Below are 20,561 nucleotides of genomic sequence, written 5' to 3' on the forward strand. Positions count from 1 at the left end.
CTGAACTCTTGCCACTTGCTATCCAAAACTCAGGATCCAAATAGTTTGAGATAACATTGTACCTGTAGCCATCTGAGCTCAGTATATGCACTTTAGGAAACACATAGATTGGGATGTCAGGAAATGCCTGTTTGGCTTTCCTCGGCCCTGGGCTTTGTATTTTTTTCTATCCTGGCTTTACTCCAAGTTTTCCTCCCCACTCCCCACCCCCCACCCAATGGCTAGGTATCCCCAGGAGCTCCAGACTTTCATCCCAGTAGCTCAGTCACCCCTGAAAGGAAGAAGAGTGGCCCCTCTAGAACGATTACAGGAAAAGCCCCAGGGCTGCTCTCATAGGCCTCAATTGGGTTACTCCAGCCAGAAGCCCTGATCTGAAACCAGGGGTGAGGGGCTGAGGGTGTCAGTCCCACCTAAAGTGCACCATCTGAGGTGATGGGGAGGCAGTTTCTGAAAGGAGAAGTGGGATCCTGTTCCCAGGAGTAAGGGAATGGGAGATGACCTGGTGAAAACCACAGAGACCCCCTTTCTCCATCCTGACAGGCTTCCTTGAGTGGAGGAGGGGAGGGTGGAGACCCCCAGCCTTTCCCAGCTGTGCCTCCATAGGTCCAGGCCACCATTCCTGTCCTCAGGGTGTGCACGTGGACATGTGTGCAGAAACAGGATCGTGTGTGTCCTGTTGCATGGTATGTGCCTGCTTTCGTGGCACATGTCTTCCAAGCAGATGACTGGCCCATCAGAGTGGCTGGTGGCTCAGGTTTCTTGAGCACTTACTGTATGCATGTCACTGTGCTGAGTGCTCATCACGTATTGACCTGTTTCATGCTCATACCAGTCTGGTGAGCTGGCTGCTGTGGTTATCCCCATTTAACAGACTAGGAAGGGCCGGCCCGGTGGCGCACTCGGTAGAGTGTGGCGCTTGGGAGCGTGGCGGCGTTCCCGCCGAGGGTTCAGATCCCATATAGAGACCGGTCGGCTCACTGGTTGAGCACGGTGCGGGCGCGACACCGAGGGTTGCAATCCCGTTGCCGGTCGCGGTATGGGCGCGACACTGAGGGTTGTGATCCTGTTACCCATCACGAAAAAAGACAAAAAGGAAAAAAAAAAAAAAACAGACTAGGAAACTGAATCTCAAGGGAGCTAAATAAGGTCATCCTGCTGGTAAGAGGAGGAGCTGGGATTCAAGCCCACACAGTCTGGCTTGTGAGCTTGGAGTTACATACATCCCTATGGAACCTTTCACAGAAGCCAGTGTTATAGCCCAAGAAATGACTGTCTTCCATTAGAACAAGCCCTGGATTCCCTTCCCAACTCTGCACCAACTAGCTGGGTGAACTCAGACCAGCCACTGTCCTGTGGCCCTCAAGCAGCGTAGTAATGATGGCTGATGGGTGGGCCTGGCACAGAGGAAGGGGCTCATTAATACCGACTGAAGGGATGAACCCACTGAAGCTGGGTCATCAGGAGGGTATCTGTGGCCAGTGAGGGTTGGGGAGGGCAGGGGTGGCCTCCATGTTGGGAGTCGACAGGAGTTAGCTCTGGTTGCTGGATTTCCCCCAGCTTTGTGCTAGTCCATTAGACTTGTGTCACCAGTAGCCTCCTTCGTTCAGAAACTTGGGGCTAGGAGGAACCCTAGAGGCTTTGGAGGCCAGCCCCCATCAGAATCTAGAGTCCCTTTCAGGAGCCCAAAGAAATGTAGTCCCTTCTGCGTACCATCTCCCATGTGGGGACTTTCTGGGCTGCCAGAGCAGCCTGCAGAGTCAGGCAGATGCACACGTCTCTCTGGTCTGCACAAGTGATGCGAACCAAGAGAGTCACCTGTGGATCATCACTTGTGTGATGCCAGGTGCCCCGCAGGGCACACTTGAAGGATGCGCGAAATATCAGCAGATGTCATTACCAAGGGACCAGGGGACAGTGTCCGGCCTGAGGTCTTGCTGTTGGAGGATGTCTTGCGAGCTGATGGTCAGGGTAGGCCCAGTGAGGACACAGCACAGGAGCTGACACCTGCGTGGGCCTTGGCCTTCCCTGGGAGGGAGTGGCAAGCAGAGTCCTAGAGGGACACAGCAGCCTGGCAGCGGGCGCTGGGTGAACTGGGCAGTGGTAGAGTTGAGGTGGACAGGGGCCAAGTGATGGGGAGCCTGGATTTTCATATGAACAAGATGGGAGCCCTAGTGGGCTTGAGGGAGGGAGGGGACATGATCTGTTTGAGCTGTTAAAGCGCATTGAATGGCAGTGTAGAGTGGATCAGGGGTGGGGGTAGGGAAGCAGATTGGAGAGTGTCATGGTTGTCCACACAGGAGAGAATGTGGTGACCAGGACCTGGTGGTGGCGGTGTGGAGGAGAGCACTGGGTGGGATCGAGTGGTCAGTTTGTTGGCAAATCCCTGAGCCACCCCTGCATTCCCTGGCCCTGCCAGCCCCACCCCACTGCTATCAGCCAGGCCCTTGGCCTTTCTCCTCTGACAGGTAACACCAAGCCCAGAGTCAGGAGAATCAGCCCTGTCCCTGAGCCATGGGGTGACCTTGTTGTGGTTACTTTACCTCTCCTGAGCCTCAGTTTCTTCATTCTGTCACCATTTTGGGCTGGAGAATCATGGAAGAGAAAGGATGGGAAGGGCTTTGTCGACTGGGAGATGTTACCTAGGTGGCTGGGGTTGGGGTGATGCTGTGGTCTGGGTCTTTTCTGCGATTTGTCTAGATCTGGCCCCTGCTGGGCTCCTGAGGCTGAGGCTGTTCCTTGTATGCTGGAACCTTACCCACCTCTGCCCTCTCACGCAGGAGCCAGACACAGACTTAGAGGTGGTGTTGGAAAAGAAAGGCAACATGGACGAGATGCACATAGATCAGGTATGGCCCAGATCTTCCTTGTGCCCCTCCCGTGCCTCTTGCCCACCACTCCCCCCTTTCCCACCAGAGGTATGCTTGTCGCCTACCAGGCTGCAAGATCTTGGTCTCAGAGACACCAGGGACTCCAAAGTCCACTTGGCCAACTTCAGTGGCACACCTCCAGGGCAGGGAACTCACACCCTCCCATACTTCATGCCAGGAGACCCCTCCAGCCGCCTGGCCCACCTAGTCATTCCCTGTAACCCACAGTGGGGTGGGGGGCATGTCCCTCAGACCCTGCAGCTGGGGTGGGGGACACATGCTCAGCCAGGCCCTCAGGTTGCCGCCTCCTGGGCTAATTCAGGAACATGTAGAGGAGAAGCTATTCTGTTGTGAACCAACTTTTGTCGTGCCCAGATCCCCTTGCAAATGTGTCCTATGTGAAAATGGACTTTCTGGAAGTGGGGTATTTTTATGACCCTGGATCCCAAGGCAGGACAGAGGCCTAACATAGGCCTGGCGTTGGACCATGACTAACCAGGGGACCTGGCCAGGCACTAAGCTCGCTGACCCTCGCTTCCCCCTCTGGGGTAGGGATCATGGCAGTACGTGCTGCACGGGTTGCTGTGAAGACCACATGAGGTTGTGTTTGGAAGGCCTCGTGTCTGTGCTTAATAGACAGCAGCGTTACCCTGACTGCCGTCCTCATGTTTCATCAGCAAGGAATTGCTGAGAGCTGAGTCAGTGTCGTGAGAGAAGCTGCAGAGTGTGAGGGTGTGAGGCCCAGATGGCCCCTGTCCCATGGCCCTTGTGCTCTGGGAGAGAGAGAGAAAATGGAGCAAGCATTTAGAAGTGGGCTGAGCATGAGGAGAGAGACCTAGAAATGCCGAAGTGCCAAACCTGCTTTAGGGCACTGGGGGACTCTTCCTGGAGAAGACTTCAAGTCCAGGTCTGGAGGAAACCTCATAGTGAGGCCAAGGAGATCAATGACTGAGCCTCCATCCAGGGCCTGGCACAAAGTGCTGGCCCCCAGAAAAGGAAGCCCACCAGCCTTTCCGTAGGTCGTAGTCATACTTGGCTTGCCAGGGCAGTGCTGCTGGAATGTGACCGGGTGGACACGTGCAGAGGCCAGACACATCCAGGCCCTGACACATCCAGGCCCTGGGCCCTTCCTCAGCTCCTTTCCTAGGCCCCCAGCACAGTGCCCGTGCATTTCATATGGGCAAGGCCTGCCTGTGCTTTGTATTTATTTGTGCCTATTGAATATAATTTCTAAGAAAATTTCTAACCATTTGGAATGACTGAGATGGCCTCAGTGTATGTGAACCCCTTCCTCTGTTTTTCCCATAAGATACTAAAAGTTTATTATGTTAAAAAATGGGAAATATACTTGGGGGAAAAAACTCCCACCTGAAATCCTACCACCTAGGGATAATTTCTGTTAACTCTATGTTGTATATTCCTTCATTTTCCTTTTCATCTAGGTGCTGTCAGTTTTTCTCTTGTTTTATGTAGTTTTAAACTACATAAATGGTCACCCCATTTCACAGCCTGTGGCAGATGAAAAGGCACAAACTGGGGCAGCCAAAGTTGCACCTGAACCCTTGGGAGGGAGGATAAGGCCTGGAAGCTTATATATCGAACAGCAGGGTGCTCCACTGGTGGCCTTAGCCATACTAGCAATCATGTATAAGATAGACCAACTGTGTGCTTGGCACTCTACTAGGCTCTTTTTTGGCTGGCCAGTATGGGGATCCAAACCCATGACATTGGTGTTATAAGACTGCGCATTACCCAACTGAGCTAGTGGCCCACCCAGCTACTAGATTCTTTATACGTAGATATTTCTATTTCTTCCATTTACCCTACAAGCTAGGTGATACTTCTGTCTGTTGTGGATAAATAGACCAATGTTAAATGACTTACCTAAGGCCACACAGCTAGTTAATGGTTGTGCTGAGATTCAGACTAGCCTTTGCCTGGCTCGTGAAAGTTAACTACAATATCCTGTGCAGAAGAAGACAGGGCTTTGGCATTGTGTTTCCGGAAAGTTTCCACCTCAAATGGCTATTACACATAAAACATGTTTTAATGGTGAAGATGGGTAAGCTTCCATTTCTAGGAAAATTCATTCTCAAGAAACCCTGGCTAAGGAGGATAAATGAGGCCTATCTATTTTAGGCCAAGGGACTGTGACCCTCAAGGTGCTTAGAGGATACTTTTGACAAAAGCCTCCCACATCGTTTGTAGCAGAGTAAAGCTGCATACCCCTACCCCCCTCGCTGCCCCCTGGCCCGTTCTCTGTCCTGGGTTTCAAGTTCAGAGGAAAACTTCTGTGTCTCATCTCACTCTTTTGTTGTTTTTCTTGCTCAGGTGAGGCGAAAGGCCTTGCAAGAAGAGATCGATCGCGAGTCGGGCAAAACAGAGGCTTCTGAAAGCAGGAAGTGGACAGTAAGTCTGGTGCTGGGGCCATGCGTGGTGGCCTGCCTTCCCCCTAACCCCGCAGCATGAGCACACGAGTGGGGAGACCAATTCCAGCCAAGCCCCAGAGGTAGCCCCAACCCGCCGCTGGCTCCCTTTGCAGCAGTTTGTCCCAAGCTCATTTCTTTCCTTCTGAAAGGGTTGCTTGCCTCCCTCCTGGAGAGCTGGCCAAGCAAGATAAGCCACCCGAACCTCTGTCTTGACCCTGGGTGAGTGGGTGTCCCATGGATTGATCCCTGAGGACACATTGTGACCTACTCTTTTCCAGCAGTGGACTGTGTCCTCAGAGGGCTGCCAGGAACAGGGGTAGGAGGCAAAGGTGAGAGAGGGGCCGCGGTAGGCCTCTCTCAAGACTAGCTTCAAGATCCAGTTTGAATGGGAAATTTCCAAACCAGGCCTGAGAAGCTAGAACAGGCAGGAGGACAGTGTGAGGACCACATAGCCCAGCTGCTTAGGTTGACAGGCTGGGCCTTGACAGGTGGCTCTGGCTCTCAGTCATTCTACTGAATAACTTCATCTTGTTTCTGGGCTCCTACTGTGTGCTGGGTGCTGGCCACAGAGGCAGATGTGAGCCTTCATTGTCACGCTCATGGTCTAGTGGCTGGTGGAGGGAATGGTATGGTGGGAAAATGGACAATAGACAAAGGAAGATTGTTTCAGACAGTCATAGTGCCAGGGAGAAAGAAGACAGGAAAGTGAGCTAGAGAGAGGCCGGGGTGGGGTGCCAGAGAAGGTGACACTTGTCTAAAGATTTTAAGAATGTGGAGGTGCCAGCCCTGAGAAGGCAGGAAGGAGTTTTCCAGTGAGGGCCACAACCAGTGCAGAGCCCAGAGGCGGAAGAGGGCTTGGAGTGGTCTGTGGAGAAGGCCAGGAAGGCGACCCAGCAGCTAAACGTGGTTGAGAAGGGCATTTGCACAGGGGAGGTGGGGAGCCCGGCTAGGAGTCTGGGGATGGTGGCAGGGGGTACAGAGAGAAAACAGCTTCATGATTGGCCTCGGAGCACTGCCAGCAGGACTTGTGAACAGGTTGGACTTGGGAGGGAAGGAAAGCGGGAAGGCTTGCCCTCATGCTCTGTCTTTTGCCTTCACAGTGTCCAGAAAAGAATAGTTGGTTCCGATCAAAAGATCTCAGAGCAGTTACTGGCTCTGCCACTTGCTGGTTATGAGACTAGGCAAGTCCCTTCCCTCTTGAGCCTCAGTTTCCACACTGGTAAAATGGGACTCATACCCTGGCCCACAGGTTTGGAGTGGGCCTCTGTTATGTGTCTTTCTCTGGGCGCCTCCATTCTCTTCACCCTCTCCAGCTGAGCAGAGCTGATGGGACACCTTGATTAAGGAAGGCAAGAAATGGGTCAGTATCATTCAGAGCCAGTAGCCTCAGTGGCTGTACCTGGAAGGACCTGGTGGTAGGAGAGTGATCCTGGGACACAGGGGCTGAGCCCTGCTGGGAACGCTTGCAGTGGCACTGCCTCTCAGGACCTATAGCCACTTGATCACTGAGGCATGTGGCAGGGACTCCAGACTGACCAGGTGCCCCTGTGGGTGGGTCAGCAGCTTTTGGGAGAGTAGCCCACCCAGGCCCAGGGGCCTCCTGACTGCGCTCTCCTCAGACCCGGGGTGGAGCTGTCACAGGTAGCTTCTGCTCTAGAAATTGCAGGCCAGGGAAGCTGTAACTATTCCTGCAACTGGGCCACCAGTTGGGACGAGTGTCACCTGCTCATTCGGGGCAGCTGTAGTGATGACTGGTTCTTTTTGTCCTACCAAAGCCGACCTAGAAATAAGTGCTAGGCTGGCGTTTGGCCTGCAAGTAGAAAGTTCCCAGGCAGTGTGGAGTTCAGCAGGGCGGGATAGACTGACTGGTTATCAAGGACTTAAAATATACCAAGTGTTATGCACTGGGTTTTCCATAAAAATCTGACTTAAGCCCAACTGAAGCCCTGGGAGGGGTATGTCACACCCCCATATTATAGATTAGGATATTGAGGCTCAGAGGAGTTAGATGGCTTGATTAAGGTCACACAGGTCAGGCTTCACCCCTGTCTGTGTGACTTCTCACGGTCTTCTGGAGGAACTGGGTTTCTTGCCTTTCCCACAGATGGAAGGAAGGGGTCTGGAGGGGCTCCCTTGCATTTTCTTGTACCTGGGGGATTTGTGCAAGGATGGTGGAGCACTCTGGCTGGAATTGGGACCCCCAAGTTCTTAGGCTGGTTCAGCCTCTGACTTAGCTGTGTGACCCTTCACCTCAGTGATGTAAAATGTAAATGCAGATGTAAAATGCAGGCCTCTGAGAGGAGAAATGCACTTCAGATCCACACTTGCCCTCCACCTTCCAACTGATCGAAATGGTAGACTGACAGATGAGCGGACAGCTGGTGAGGTGCCCCATGTTGTGGGTGAGGTGTGCTGTGTTGGGGTGAGGTGTGCTGTGTTGTGGTGAGGTGAAGTGTCCTATGTCATGGGTGAAGTGTGCTGTGTTGTGCTGAGTTGAGATGAAGTGCCCCATGTTGTGGGGGAGGTGCAGTGCCTTGTGTTCTGGGTGAAGTGTGCTCTGTAGTGAGGTGTGCTGTGTGGTGAGGCGTGCGCTGAGGAGAGCTGTGCGCTGAGGAGAGCTGTGCGTGGAGGTGAGGCGTGCGCTGAGGTGAGCTGTGTGCAGAGGTGAGGAGTGCGCTGAGGTGAACTGTGCGCTGAGGTGAGGCGTGCGCTGAGGTGAGGCGTGCGCTGAGGTGAGGCGTGCGCAGAGGTGAGGCGTGCGCAGAGGTGAGGCGTGCGCTGAGGTGAGCTGTGCGCAGAGGTGAGGAGTGCGCTGAGGTGAGCTGTGCGCAGAGGTGAGGCGTGCGCAGAGGTGAGCTGTGCGCAGAGGTGAGGCGTGCGCAGAGGTGAGGCGTGCGCTGAGGTGAGGCGCGCGCTGAGGTGAGCTGTGCGCAGAGGTGAGGCGTGCGCTGAGGTGAGCTGTGCGCAGAGGTGAGGAGTGCGCTGAGGTGAGCTGTGCGCAGAGGTGAGGCGTGCGCAGAGGTGAGGCGTGCGCTGAGGTGAGCTGTGCCCACAGGTGAGGCGTGCGTGAGGTGAGGCAAGAGGCATGCGCTGAGGTGAGGCGAGAGGCTTGCGCTGAGGTGAGGTGAGAGGCATGTGCTGAGGTGAGGCGTGAGCTGAGGTGAGGTGTGCGCTGAGGTGAGGTGAGAGGCGTGCGCTGAGGTGAGGTAAGGGGAGTTAGGGAAGAAGGAGTAAAACAGAAAGGCAGCTCGGTGTGCTCTGGTGTTGGCCAGACCTGAGTTGGAGTCCGGCAGGTTACTAATTAGGGTTGTGTCTCTAGTTAAGCTGCCACCTCATTTCCTCACCAGTCCGATGGGAATAACAACAGTATTCCTCATAGGGCTCTTGTTAGAATTAATAAAACTTACTAGCACTGTGCCTGGTACATACCAAACATTTAGTCAGCTGAGTCCTGCCTGGGAAGGCTGGGGTTAGGGGAAGGAAAGGATTTTGGAGTCAAGGAAAATAACCACCTTTTTCCTCTTATTGCAGGGAACCCAATTTGGCCAGTGGGATACTGCTGGTTTTGAAAATGATGAACAGAAACTGAAATTTCTCAAACTTATGGGTGGCTTTAAAAATCTCTCCCCTTCATTCAGCCACCCTCCTCGCACGACTGGAAGGCCCAACATGGCCCTCAACAAGAAGGCAGCTGACACTCTGCAGCAGAACCTGCAGCAGGACTATGACCGGGCCATGAGCTGGAAGTACAACCGAGGGGCCGGCCTCGGCTTCTCTACTGCCCCAAACAAAATCTTTTATATCGACAGGAATGCTTCCAAGTCAATCAAGTTAGAAGATTAAACTCTAGTGTCCTGTCTCCCACAACAGCCAAAATTGCTTTCATTGTTCAGTCTTGAAGATGACAGCCCTCTGACTGTTGTCTCGAATCACACACCTGCAAAGATTAAGGACAACTATCTTGATGGACTTGGACAAACTGGGGTGGGGGACAGCTCATGTTTTAGCCAAGAGAGCAAGTGAGTGTCTAAAACCTACTGTTGTCCATGTTAAACATTCCATCCCTGTCCGAAGACATTGGCGTGTGTAAATAATGGTAGGTAACATTTGTTGGGTGTTCAGCATGTGCCAGGCACATACTGGCATGTTTTCCTTGCATTAATGTATTTAATCTTCATAATTAATCCCCATCTTATAGATGAGGCAACTGAAGTTCAGGGATAAAGTAGTAAAATCGCCTGGGGTCACCCAGCCAGTGAGTGCCAAGTGCTATACTTCTGTACCACGACCCCAAGTCACTATTCATTACTCTGAATATCCCTCCTTGGGACTCCCACCCAGAATACTCGTTGGGGATTAAAATGTCTTCTGATTGAGGAAACAAGTTTTATGACATGTCTAAATCTCAAACAGGAAGTGGAATTAATTAATGAAAACAATGACTGGAAAGCTCATTTTCCTTTGCCCCATTTTGGAGTAGCTGCAGGCAAAGAGGGGTCTGAGTGGGCACCAAGCAGATGTGGCTGAGCCGCCTCTGGTGCTGGGAAATGTGCCTCTAAGCCAGTCTTGCCTTTTCCAGCTGCCATCCTTCAATCCTAAGTGCTAAGTTTGGATTGGACTTTTTGTACTTTAACTAGATCCTGAATAAGGCATATTATTTTAGAGAGCAGTTAGTCCTGCAAGTAAACCAATGGCAAGTTCCCAGGTTGTGTTCTATTAGATTCCTTTGGGTCATAAGCAAGAGAATCCAGGTGACTTCTGTGGTGGAGGTTGAATCCAAGGAGGCACAGGACCCATGGGGTAACACATGAAGTTGCCTCAGCAGTAATGGCAGGGACAGTGTTTCCAAGCCTGGATTCCACAGCAAGCCTCGGACAGTTCCAGGTATAGTTATCCAAGTGACCACCTTCTTTCCATTCTCCCAGCTTTTTGCATCCCCAAATACAGGTTCTGATGGGGACACTTTCACATCACTTGGCCTGAACACCTCCTGTAGGACATCCCAGCCCAGGTAGGAGGCCTAACCAGCCAGGAAATCCAAAATCTCAATGGCAGGAGGTCCCGATGGAGGGGGCTGATTCAGCAGCTCACCAAGGAAACATTCGTTTTCTCTCTGTTCCATTGTCCTGTGTTAGCTTCAGACTGGTAGAAGGATGACAGTAGCAATTCCAGGCTATCGGTTCCCTAGAACATTCCAGAGGAAAAAGAAAAACCTTTTTTTGGTTCAAGGAAAATTCCAGAAGGCCCTCAAGGGACTTTGTTTCATATGCCCATTCCTGCACCAGCCCCTGACATGGGAGGGAAAGTCAAGAGTGAGAAGCTGATGCTGGAGAGATAAGCATGGTGTCCACTACTGCCCAGACTACTGGCACTTTAGACAAATGGTCTTACGTGGGCTCTGACCTCTGACCCCTGACCCAAAAGTGTTGGCCAGATCAATAGTCCTACAAGTGGGTGCTAGCAAGGACCCGTTTGGGCCCCTTCCCTCAGAACATGAACTTGGCCTTTCATGATGGAAGAGGCCACCTCAGTGCTTAGAAGGCAGCCTTCTGCATCTGAGCTATCTCCTCCTTAGCACCTGCTCCGACAGAGGAACACATCTCCTGACCGTAACACTATAGGAATTCGCTCGGTGTAAAAGGGACCAGCCATTTCAACTCCGATAGTTTTTATCTTGAGAGGTCACACTACAGTTTGGGCGTGACTTAGCTTCTCAAAAATGATTGTGCTCAGCCGTCTCTTGTATGATTCTGGAGAATAGATGATTGATCTTCCACTGTCCTGCCTCCATCCAATCCTTGGTGACTTAACAGCTCTCATTGGGGTGAGATAGTCAGGTCAGGCCTTTGTCCAAGTGTCAATAGTCTGTGTAATTGGGTTGGACTTTTTAACTCAACATATCGCCATTGGCTTATGAGTTTCTTTGCTCAGGGGAAGGGTTATTGCTTTTCTATGTACATGAGAACTTAAAGTCTGTATCCAGAGAAAGTTGGGCAGCCAAGACAGGATGAACTTAGCCTTTTCTCTTTGCTTTTCACTCAAATGAGTAGGTTCTGGTCCTGGGGCAGTCTGTGGGGCTTGGAAGAATCACTCTGTGCTTCTGATGTTTGCTGGGATCGCATCCTTTGTGAACTAACACTGGTTTGAGCCATCCCTGCCCCTCCCTTCCCTGTGTCCAGTGCCATCCCCAAGCTGTCAAAGTTTTTAGTGTGATTTCCCATGTTCTTCATTTCTTGACACTGTGTAGAACACAGCCTGTCTCCAAGGCATGGGAATTTGGGGGAGATGGAGGCTGGGGAGGTCTGGCAGACGGCACAGCCAAGACCTTAGTAAATATTTCCTAGTCCTGATCTCAAACTTGGCTGTTTGCCCCTTGGGGATTTCTCACTGAACTTTTTTTTTTTTTTTTTTTTTGGTGGCTGGCCAATATGGGGATCTGAACCTTTGACCTTGGCGTTACACCACCATGCTCTAACCAACTGAGCTAGCCAGTCAGCCTTCTCACTGAACCTTTTTCTATGGCAAGGTCCTTTCCTCCTTACAGTTGCCCTTCTCCAGCTGTCTGTCTTAGTCTGATTCCTGTTCTGTCTGCCTTAGCCCACCAGGCCCTGCCCTGGGACCACCTTCCTACAACTAGTCTGGCCCACCAAAGTCTTTGCCAAATGGGCTCAGTTCTCTCCTAAAAGAAGTTGTGTATTCAGCTCTGTGAACTATTAGAACTGTTCAGAATTGCAATAGGTCGAATAAAGCCCCCTGCCCCCTGAAGATAGTTGTGGAACCTGTGAATGTTAGGTTACAAAATAAAAGGGAACTACGGTTGCTAATGAGCTGACCTTAAAATAGGGAGATTATCCTGGATTGTCTGGGTGGGTCCAGTGTAATTATAAGGGTCCTTAAATGTAGTAGACAGCAAGAGTTAGTGAAGAGACTTGTAAGAAAGTTGATCAGCCATTGCAGGTTTTGAAGGTGAGAAGGAAGGGGCCACAAGCCAAGGAATGTGGGTGGCCTCTAGAAGCCAGAAAAGGCAAGAAAACTTTCCCCTAGAGCCTCCAGAAAGGAATGCAGCCCAGCTGACAATTTTTAGCCCAGTGAGACCAGTTGGACTTTGATCAACAGAACTGTAAGATAAAGTTGTGTTGTTTTAAGCCACTAAATTTGTGATAATTTGTCAAAGTAGCAACAGAAAACTAACACAGGTCTCACTTAGAAGTTTCTTTCATTTCTTAAAATTCTTGCTTGGATTTTTTTATTGCCCTGTCCTTCCTAATAGTAGACTTCATCTTGTGTAGACTGGTTTTCAGAGACTGGCTTATTGGTTTAGTAATGAGCTGGGGAAAACTGCACACAAGAATATAAAATCTAAGTCTCTGTGTGGGCCAAGTGATATGATTCTGAAGCTCCTTTGGTGTAATGTGTACTTGACCTAATGTGAAAGTTCAAGTTCAGGTTAACATAAAAGCAATAAGAATTCACTGGCCCAGCGTTGGGAACTAATGCTGTCCAACGTGTACAGCTCTAAGTGGAAATGACTTGAAGAGCACAATCTATGAATTTGCCAACTGTTTTACGTTTAAATAGCATCATAGAGTAAAAGTAGTATATAAAATGGTTTTAATGGAATTTGTTAAACAAAGGCCACTTGGGAGTATTGGAGCAATACCACAACGCTTTTGGAGTTTCTGTATCTTTTGTTTATTAAAGACGAGGAAAAGAGGCATCCTTTAGTGTCTGCTGTTCTTTATGGAGGCTGTTTTCTCAACAGAATTCCTTGGCTGGGGTGGGGTGATTGTCATCAAGTTGGCCAGGAAATCCACAGCATTATTCTTGGCCCTAAACTATCCATGAGTTTATATAAATTTATCTTTAAAAAATATTTTAGTCCCTTTTACTTTTTTTTTTTTTTGTCTTTTTTGTCACCGGTAAGGGGATCACAACCCTTGGTGTGGTGTCGCCCGCACCGCGCTCAGCCAGTGAGTGCAACAGCCATTCCCATATAGGATCCGAACCCTCGGCGGGAGCGTCGCTGTGCTCCCAGCGCTGCACTCTCACGAGTGTGCCACGGGGTCGGCCCCCCTTTTACTTTCTGAGGTTACCTGTGTGTTAACTGTAATCCTGTGTTTCAGAGTAAAGATGAAATGTAATCTGTGTCCAGTGTATACCCTGCAGAAGCACAATAGTTTGGAGCACTTTTAATCCACAATGTGGATACACTTTCATGGGCAATGGGTTCTAGGTTGTGAATCGCCAGTCAATATTAATGCTCCTACTGATTCAAAATATAATGTTGGTGGAAGCTCACCAGCAGTGACGGGAGAATCAGGGTCCCCAAACTGGTGGTAGAAAAGTAGCCAGAATCCATGCTGTTTAGAATTATGGCTGCAAAGTAAACCAGGCTAATATGTTTTGACAGATTCTCTTTCTTCTAGAGGATGAGAGCCAGAAGCAATTAGACGAACCATCAAAAACATGAATGTTCCTTCAGGACATTTATTTAGTTACAGTATACTTTCCACTGAAGCCACAGTAAATCTCAAATTTGACTTCACTTTCCTCCTTTGATCCACCAACAATTCTAAGTCCAATCAAGAGCTTCTTTTGCTAGGAAAAGAGAGTTAATTGAGCGATACATCGGCCTTTTATAAATCCTCCAAGATGGTTTAGGCAACATTCAATTCCAGACTTTGGGCACACTCTAACTTGAGGGTTCAAAGGCTGGAATTAAATGTGTCTGCAACAGTGGCACAGTTCTTTTTCTGAACTACGGGGAAAAAACCGCCTTTCCTGAAAATATGATGCTTGCTTGCTTTTGTTTCTTGCTTAACGCCCATTGGGTACTTCTCTGGGGCTTACTGAGACCCTCAAGGCCACTGTGCAAAGAAACACTAAGACAGTGCTGCTTGGCGAACAAGATTAGATTTTAATGCTGTGACAACTCCTGCTTCTTCACTACCCAGAAGAATCTGGGTAGAGGCCAAAGCTTATACCAATGTATGTATATGTAAAAGTAAAATAACAAAAAACTTAACTTCCATTAAGAGTTCAGGGCAGCAAATCAAGTCTTTCTGGACTTGGCACCACAGCCCCCTAGGTCCTGGGGGATGGGCTTAGGGGTCAAGTCCTCGTTTGCAGAGGGAGTCTGAGGGCCAGCTCAGTCAGATGACTCATGTCTGGTTGTTTGCTTCGCTTCTTGATGTATTCCAGAGTTTTCACCTGGAAGAAAAAGAAAGATTCATCTCCTTTCTGGTTCATAAATCTCTACCCTCGGAGTGCAGGGTTCCAACAAATCAGCCATTATGCAAGCTAATGCTTCTTAGGAAAGAATAAGGAGTCTTGAAGGATGAGGGAAGGGAAGAAAACAAAATCTTTAAAATAAAACTTCTTTGATTGCAACTTATGACCAAGAATGGCTGATGAATTTATATGTGTGGTTTTTATTCAGAGGGAATAAACATTTAATGCTATACTTTTTAGTGCTAGGAAGTGACCCAGCAGAATTCCCGGGCCTAGGGCTTTTCTAAAATGGGAGATTTAGGCTGTTTGAGGTCCAGACCTCAACGCCGTGTCTAGGCCACTTGTGCTCTGGCCAGCTTGTGCTTCACGGGCTTGGTGAGGGGCCCTCTGCGTGCCTCACCATGGTCCTGGTGTCCGCACAGCCGTGCCTCTGCGCCAGGTGCCACAGGTTGACAGAGAGCTGGTTCAGCTTGTTGTTACGCAGGTCCCCGTGGGCCAAGATGCTGTTAAAGAAGGAAAGGCCCAAGGAGCTCTGGCGCTTCAGGGCCTGAAATAGAAAAGGGAGTTACTGCCTTGCACTAGGGCTCAGGCTGGGCCCACCAGAGACGCCCTGGACTGTGCTGACTCTAGGGTAGGTCGTGCCCAGTTCCAGTGCCAATCCTGCCACATAAGTGCTGTAGGGCAAGCTGCTTAACCTCCCAGAGTCCCAGCTGCTTCATCCGTAACAGGAGAGCACGGTCTCTCCCCCATCAGGTAAATGAGGGTTAAAAGGGCTGATGCATGTTAAGTGCTTAGCTCTGGGCCTCACACATGGTCATTACTCACAAACTGGAAGAGACTCAGCAGTCAGTGGGGCCAAGGAATGAAACATAACCCTGCAGTGAGAAGTCTTGCTTTGTGCAAGGACAATTTAAAATGAGGGCTTTAGCATGTCTCTTTTGGAGGTGTCCTCAAACTGCCCAAAGCTGCAGTCTCTAGTGCTGCCCCTTGGATACTAATAAAAAATACCAAATAATGGCTCCCCACAAACAGCTCCCCACCACTAGTTGCCCACGTCCAGCTTTTATAAGAACTATTTTACACCCTAATACCAGATCTTTCCTCTCCTGCTCAGTAATCTGATTGATGTAAGAGGTGCCTTACCAAAAATAGTCTGACCAAAATACCAGGGTAGACCAAACTTGAACCCCAGTGTTGAATGGTAGAGACAAAACGGAAAATAAATCTCCAAAATGTAACAGGCCTAGGAGAAAGGATACAACTTCCCAGAGGCAAATGAGGGCAACCTGGGAAAGTCAAGTCAACACATGGGCATTTGCTGTTTCAGGAAGCCCACGGCCCAGCTGAGACCACAGGTCTACGCTGGATGCTAGAGCACTGATGCCCCAGGCCTTTCTTGTGTGGTCCTGGCTGGCAGAACGTCAGTGCTTCCAGGAGCCCCACACACCTGCTTTGCTCCCTGGCAGCTAGTGCATATGGAGCCCTGACAGTGTGCCAGCAATTCTGCTCTGGGCTTTATACAACTCGCCTGATTTAACCTTCAAAACTCACTGTGGCAGGCAGGTTTAGAACCCCCCATGGTAGGCAGAAGTCTAGGGCTGTTCTCTAACATTCCCATCCCCTGGTTATTCAAATACGAATCCAGGTGCTGCTGCGAAGGGACTTTGCAGATGGAATTAAGGTAGGGAGATTATCCTGGATTATCTGGGTGGACCCAATCTAATCACCTGAACCCTTAAAAGCAGATAAATTTCCCAGGCCGGAGTCAGAGGCAAGCAGAGGAAGAGAAAGCAGAAGAAAGATGAGGCAGAAAGGAGGTCAGAGAGATTTGAAGCATTACGAGGGCTCAACCCACCGAGGCTAGCTTTCAGGAGGGAGGAAGGGGGTCAGGAGCCACAGAATGCAGGCAGCTTCTAGAAGCTGCGAAGGAACCTCAGCTAGCAACCAGCAAGGAAAAAGACCTTGGTCCTACAACTGCATGGAACTGAAGTCTGCCAACAGCCTGAATGAACATGGACGTGGATTCTTCCCAGTGCCTCCTGGTAAGAGTCCAGCCAGCAACACCTTGACTTTGGCCCTGCGAAACTTGGAACAGAGACACCAGCCCAGGCAGCACCGACTTCTGACCTACCAAACAGTGAGGTCACAAATGGATACTGTTTTAAGATGCTGTATTTGTGGCAATTGGTTATGGCAGCAATAGGGAACTCATACACTCCCATTTTGCAGATGAAGCACCTGAAGCTCAGAAAGGTTTAGGAACTTGCTCAAGGACCACAGCTACTATGTGCAGAAGGGAGATTTGAGCTCCAGGTGTCCAACTCCACCTGGAGTGGTTAGCATCATGTTAGGAATCCAGATTCAGAAGGGCCTAAGAGACTTGCCCAATGCTGCCTGCCAAGTTCAGCTACGCAACTTCACCCAGGGAGTAGGAATGGCTTGATCTGGCTTAGACCGAAACACTTTTTCCTGCTTCTCAACTACTCTAGGTGGATAAAACCAACCTATCAACCACCTATCTGTCATCCATCCTTCCGCAGATATTTCATGTGGAGCCCCCAGAGTGTCAGACTCTGTGCTAACTGCAGAGCCAACTTATTCCCCTCTCCTGCCATCCTCTCCCAGGTAAGAAGTGAAAGACTTTTTAGTAAAAAGATAAAAGAGCCCAAGAGCAGCTTCAAATACAGTTGGGTGGGGGTGGCTGAGTAACAAGAAACTTGGGTTCCCCCAACTGACCTGATTCGGCAAGAGCCTAGACCGGGTAACAGTCACAGAAGCAGCTGAGCCGACCACGAAGAGCCTAATCCTTGGGGAGCAGGTGTTGCCCAAGCCCACAGGCCCAGGAAGAGCACCTTGGCAAAGAGTGATAGTGCCAGCACCTACTAGGCACAGCCCTGCTAACTGGCTGGCAATTGCCTGCCTGGCTTCATTTGTTTCATCAGATAATGCGGTTCTGCCCCAAGCAGGAACCTGAGCCCATTCTGCTTCCCTTTTAAACTGGTCCTCGTCTGACACCTGGGAGAACAGGAGGGCCTGTTTTCTGCTTAGATCTAGAAGATCAAGCTAAAAGAAAATTCTACTTCAAATCCAACTAAGAGTCTCATCTGAGAGAAGCCCTTTAACTACATTTTACTGAAATAGGAGAGATTATTTAAAAAGTCAAACAAGGAACACAATATCGAACTGGCTAATTTCTCTGTTCCGTATCTTCTCAATAAGCATGTTACTTTAAAAAGCTCAATTTGCATGGGTTTTAAATGCCACAGCCCATCTAAAAATGAAATCATTAGAGATGGGTCTGAAGGATGAGAAAGCATCCCTCAATATTCAAATATTCAAAGACCAATATTCAAAGACCCAGAAAAACCCGAGCACGCTGTAAGAGAACCAAATCAGGGACCTGAGCCACCTCCTCTCTGCACAGAGGTTTTAAATACAAAAGAGCTTTTTTTCTCATTCTTTTCCTATGAGAATCGTCATTTCCAGGAATCTCTAAGGGTCTGGCATGGTTCCCAGCTCCACCACACCCAAACAACTTCACAGAGCTCATGATAAAAACAGGGTTGGCTCCTTCACATGGACAGAGAGGGCAGTTTTCGAAGGAGGGTTGCTACCAGCACTGAGAGATGAGGTGCTCAGGAACAGCACCAGCACTGGGGTGCTCTCTCTGCCGGGTGGACAGAACTCAACCCTGATCTCCCACCTGGAACAGGCTGGGCACCAAGTTTTACGCACTTGAGATCAGCAGACTCCAGAGAACCCCAATGTGGATGCCTGTGCTGAACGTCACATCGCACTGTTAAAATGATGACGTGTTCACTTTCAGCTTCGTACACCCACATTTTTCTAATGAATGTGCATATATGGACAATTTCAATGAAAGTACTTGGTATTTACACAAGGTGAAATATTCTTCAGACACATTCCAGCTTCGCTATTCTTTCAGAATTGTTTCAGAGCTGTTATCACCATCAAGAGAAATAACAAGCCACATAAATGCTAAATAAAAATAGTTGCAAATTACATGGTTCTTGGCTCCATTTCTTTTCTGAGCTTGGGGTTTCCAGGCTGTGGTCATTTATGCTGTCAGTGGCCACCTCTGATTAAATGCAGCCTGCTGCCACAGAGTGAAGAAATTAATTTTCAAACCAGGTGGCAAGTTTTTTGTGGGTACAGCTTGACAAACCTACATCGTTGCTCTAAGAGGTTCCTGGACTACAAGACGGAGCCAGAGCCAATGGTTTTAAGAAATCAGGGGAGATGATAAGAATTTTTCAAGGGGGTGGGCAGGAGGATCTAGTTAGTATAACAACTGCAAACTGAAGGTGATGGGCTTCCATTTCTCATGGATGGTAGAAAGGGCACCCTTCTGAAAACCACCTAAGCAGAGACAGAGAAGCATGATTCGCAGCCCTCATGGAGAGTTTGCACATGTTTGTAAAAAGGCCTTGCAGGCAGGGGACGGGAAGTGCCTCTTCTGATACTCACTGGTATACTAAACTAGTTTTTCTGAAGAAGAAACTGGGGTTCCAGTGCTGCTGCTTCCACAGACAGCCAAGTGTGCTCCATTCTTTAATCTGCCCCTGCAGTGGGTCCACTCACTGAGGACCAGTGGGACTCACTCACATACCCTCCTCTCCCTAGAGAGAGCACTATGAGGAGCTATGAGGCGCTAAGGGCCTGCAGGGCAACAGCGGTTCTGAATTTTTTGTTGGGCATCCAGGCCTCTGTCCTTTGGACTGCTTAACCTTCTGCACACCTGAACTTGCCAGAGCCCACTGGGGAATGGAGTCCAAAAAAAATCACATTCTCTGCAGCACTTGCTTGAATACCCTGGAGAGCATTTGCTGGAGTACATACATAGATGTTCTGGGTTGCAACCTCCCCCATGCCTTCACCTTGACCACAATAATGAAGCCACGCCTAAGTCTGAACGACTAACACTGTCGGCCAAGCCTCAGACAGGGTCTTTGGGATCCATCTCTCACATGTTTGGGCCAAAGCTGCAAAAATGGAAGCCATGCTCAGCATATTGGAAGGGAACCAGGTAGTTAATTAGATTGTGCTATATAGATATTACATTGAAATCAATCACCTGTCTATATGCAAAATATAGAAATAAAATGCTCTGAAAATGCAAAAGATGCAGCATCTGATAAAAAAAACAGTCTGTGGATACGAGCAGGGGTTCTGGAAAATTGCTTTGACTATATTTCACTCTAGGATTCAGCTTCCTCACCTGTAAAGTGTAAAGGGACTGTTGTGAGAATTAAATAAAATAACTCGTGAAAACTTCTTGATACTACACTTAATGTATAGGAAAGGCTGGAAAAACAGAGCCTACTACTGTTAGATCAGGACCACATGCCAGTTCTTCAAAGTAAAGTGGGAAGGCCATGGGTGAAGGGCACTGTAGTAGTTAAGGGTTCATGCTTAGGAATCTGGGTGAGAATCCCTTTTGTTCTATCGCAACCAGAGCGAACACCAGGGGCTCTGGATAAGCTTCTCTGAGCTTCAGTTTCCTTTTCTGTTCAGTGAAACTAAACATAACTCCTACACCTCACAGGGTTGTGGTGGTCATTGAAAGAGCTCAGGTGTAGAAAGAACATGCTCTTGCTCACTCACCATGCACTGAGAGAGCACCTGCTGTATGCCAGGCTTGGTCTGAGGTGTGGGGGATGGGATGGTGGTCAATAGATGGATCCCAGAGACCAGGCGTGCCTGAGATGCTGGTCGTTCAGGCACAGCCACATCTTTAAGACTCACAAGGTCCCTGTGCCCATGGAGCGTATGTCCTAGTGGGGAAGGCAGGACTCGTAGTGGACAAACATATCCAGTATTTCAGACAGTGATCAAGCACCATAGGGACAACGCATCAGAGGCATGTAGGCAGCTGGTGGCTACTTGAGATGGGGTTGGGAAGGATGCACTTTGAGCTGAGACATGCATATGAGAAGGAAGAGCCCAGGGAAGCCCTGGGGGAAGAATGTCCCAGGCAGAGAAAAGGGCAGGGGCAAAGGCCCTGAAGCACTTG

At 49.5% G+C, this 20,561-nt stretch overlaps 2 protein-coding genes across 5 annotated transcripts in view; one reads left to right on the forward strand and one right to left on the reverse strand.

The window, feature by feature from the left end:
• The window catches only part of KNOP1 (lysine-rich nucleolar protein 1), a 12,685-nt gene extending 3,213 nt beyond the window's left edge, over positions 1-9,472 (forward strand). For 3 of the 4 annotated variants that reach the window (XM_008584059.1, XM_008584061.1, XM_008584062.1), the window contains exons 3-5: positions 2,778-2,846; positions 5,199-5,276; positions 8,828-9,472. In XM_008584059.1, the coding sequence (XP_008582281.1) occupies positions 2,778-2,846; positions 5,199-5,276; positions 8,828-9,139 (459 nt within the window). In that variant the 3' untranslated portion in view covers positions 9,140-9,472. The remainder of the gene's footprint in view (positions 1-2,777; positions 2,847-5,198; positions 5,277-8,827) is intronic. The other variant, XM_008584060.1, reaches the window with a different exon arrangement.
• Positions 9,473-14,190: 4,718 nt separating this feature from the next.
• LOC103599880 (chromosome unknown open reading frame, human C16orf62) overlaps positions 14,191-20,561 on the reverse strand; it is a 116,991-nt gene continuing 110,620 nt past the window's right edge. The window contains exons 30-31 of the mRNA XM_008584063.1: positions 14,928-15,074; positions 14,191-14,506 (exon numbers count right to left, since the gene is read on the reverse strand). Coding sequence (XP_008582285.1) covers positions 14,408-14,506; positions 14,928-15,074 — 246 coding nt within the window. The 3' untranslated portion in view covers positions 14,191-14,407. The remainder of the gene's footprint in view (positions 14,507-14,927; positions 15,075-20,561) is intronic.

This window comes from Galeopterus variegatus, unplaced genomic scaffold (genome assembly GCF_000696425.1).
Source record: "Galeopterus variegatus unplaced genomic scaffold, G_variegatus-3.0.2 Scaffold3138, whole genome shotgun sequence".
Classification (NCBI taxonomy): Eukaryota; Metazoa; Chordata; class Mammalia; order Dermoptera; family Cynocephalidae; genus Galeopterus; species Galeopterus variegatus.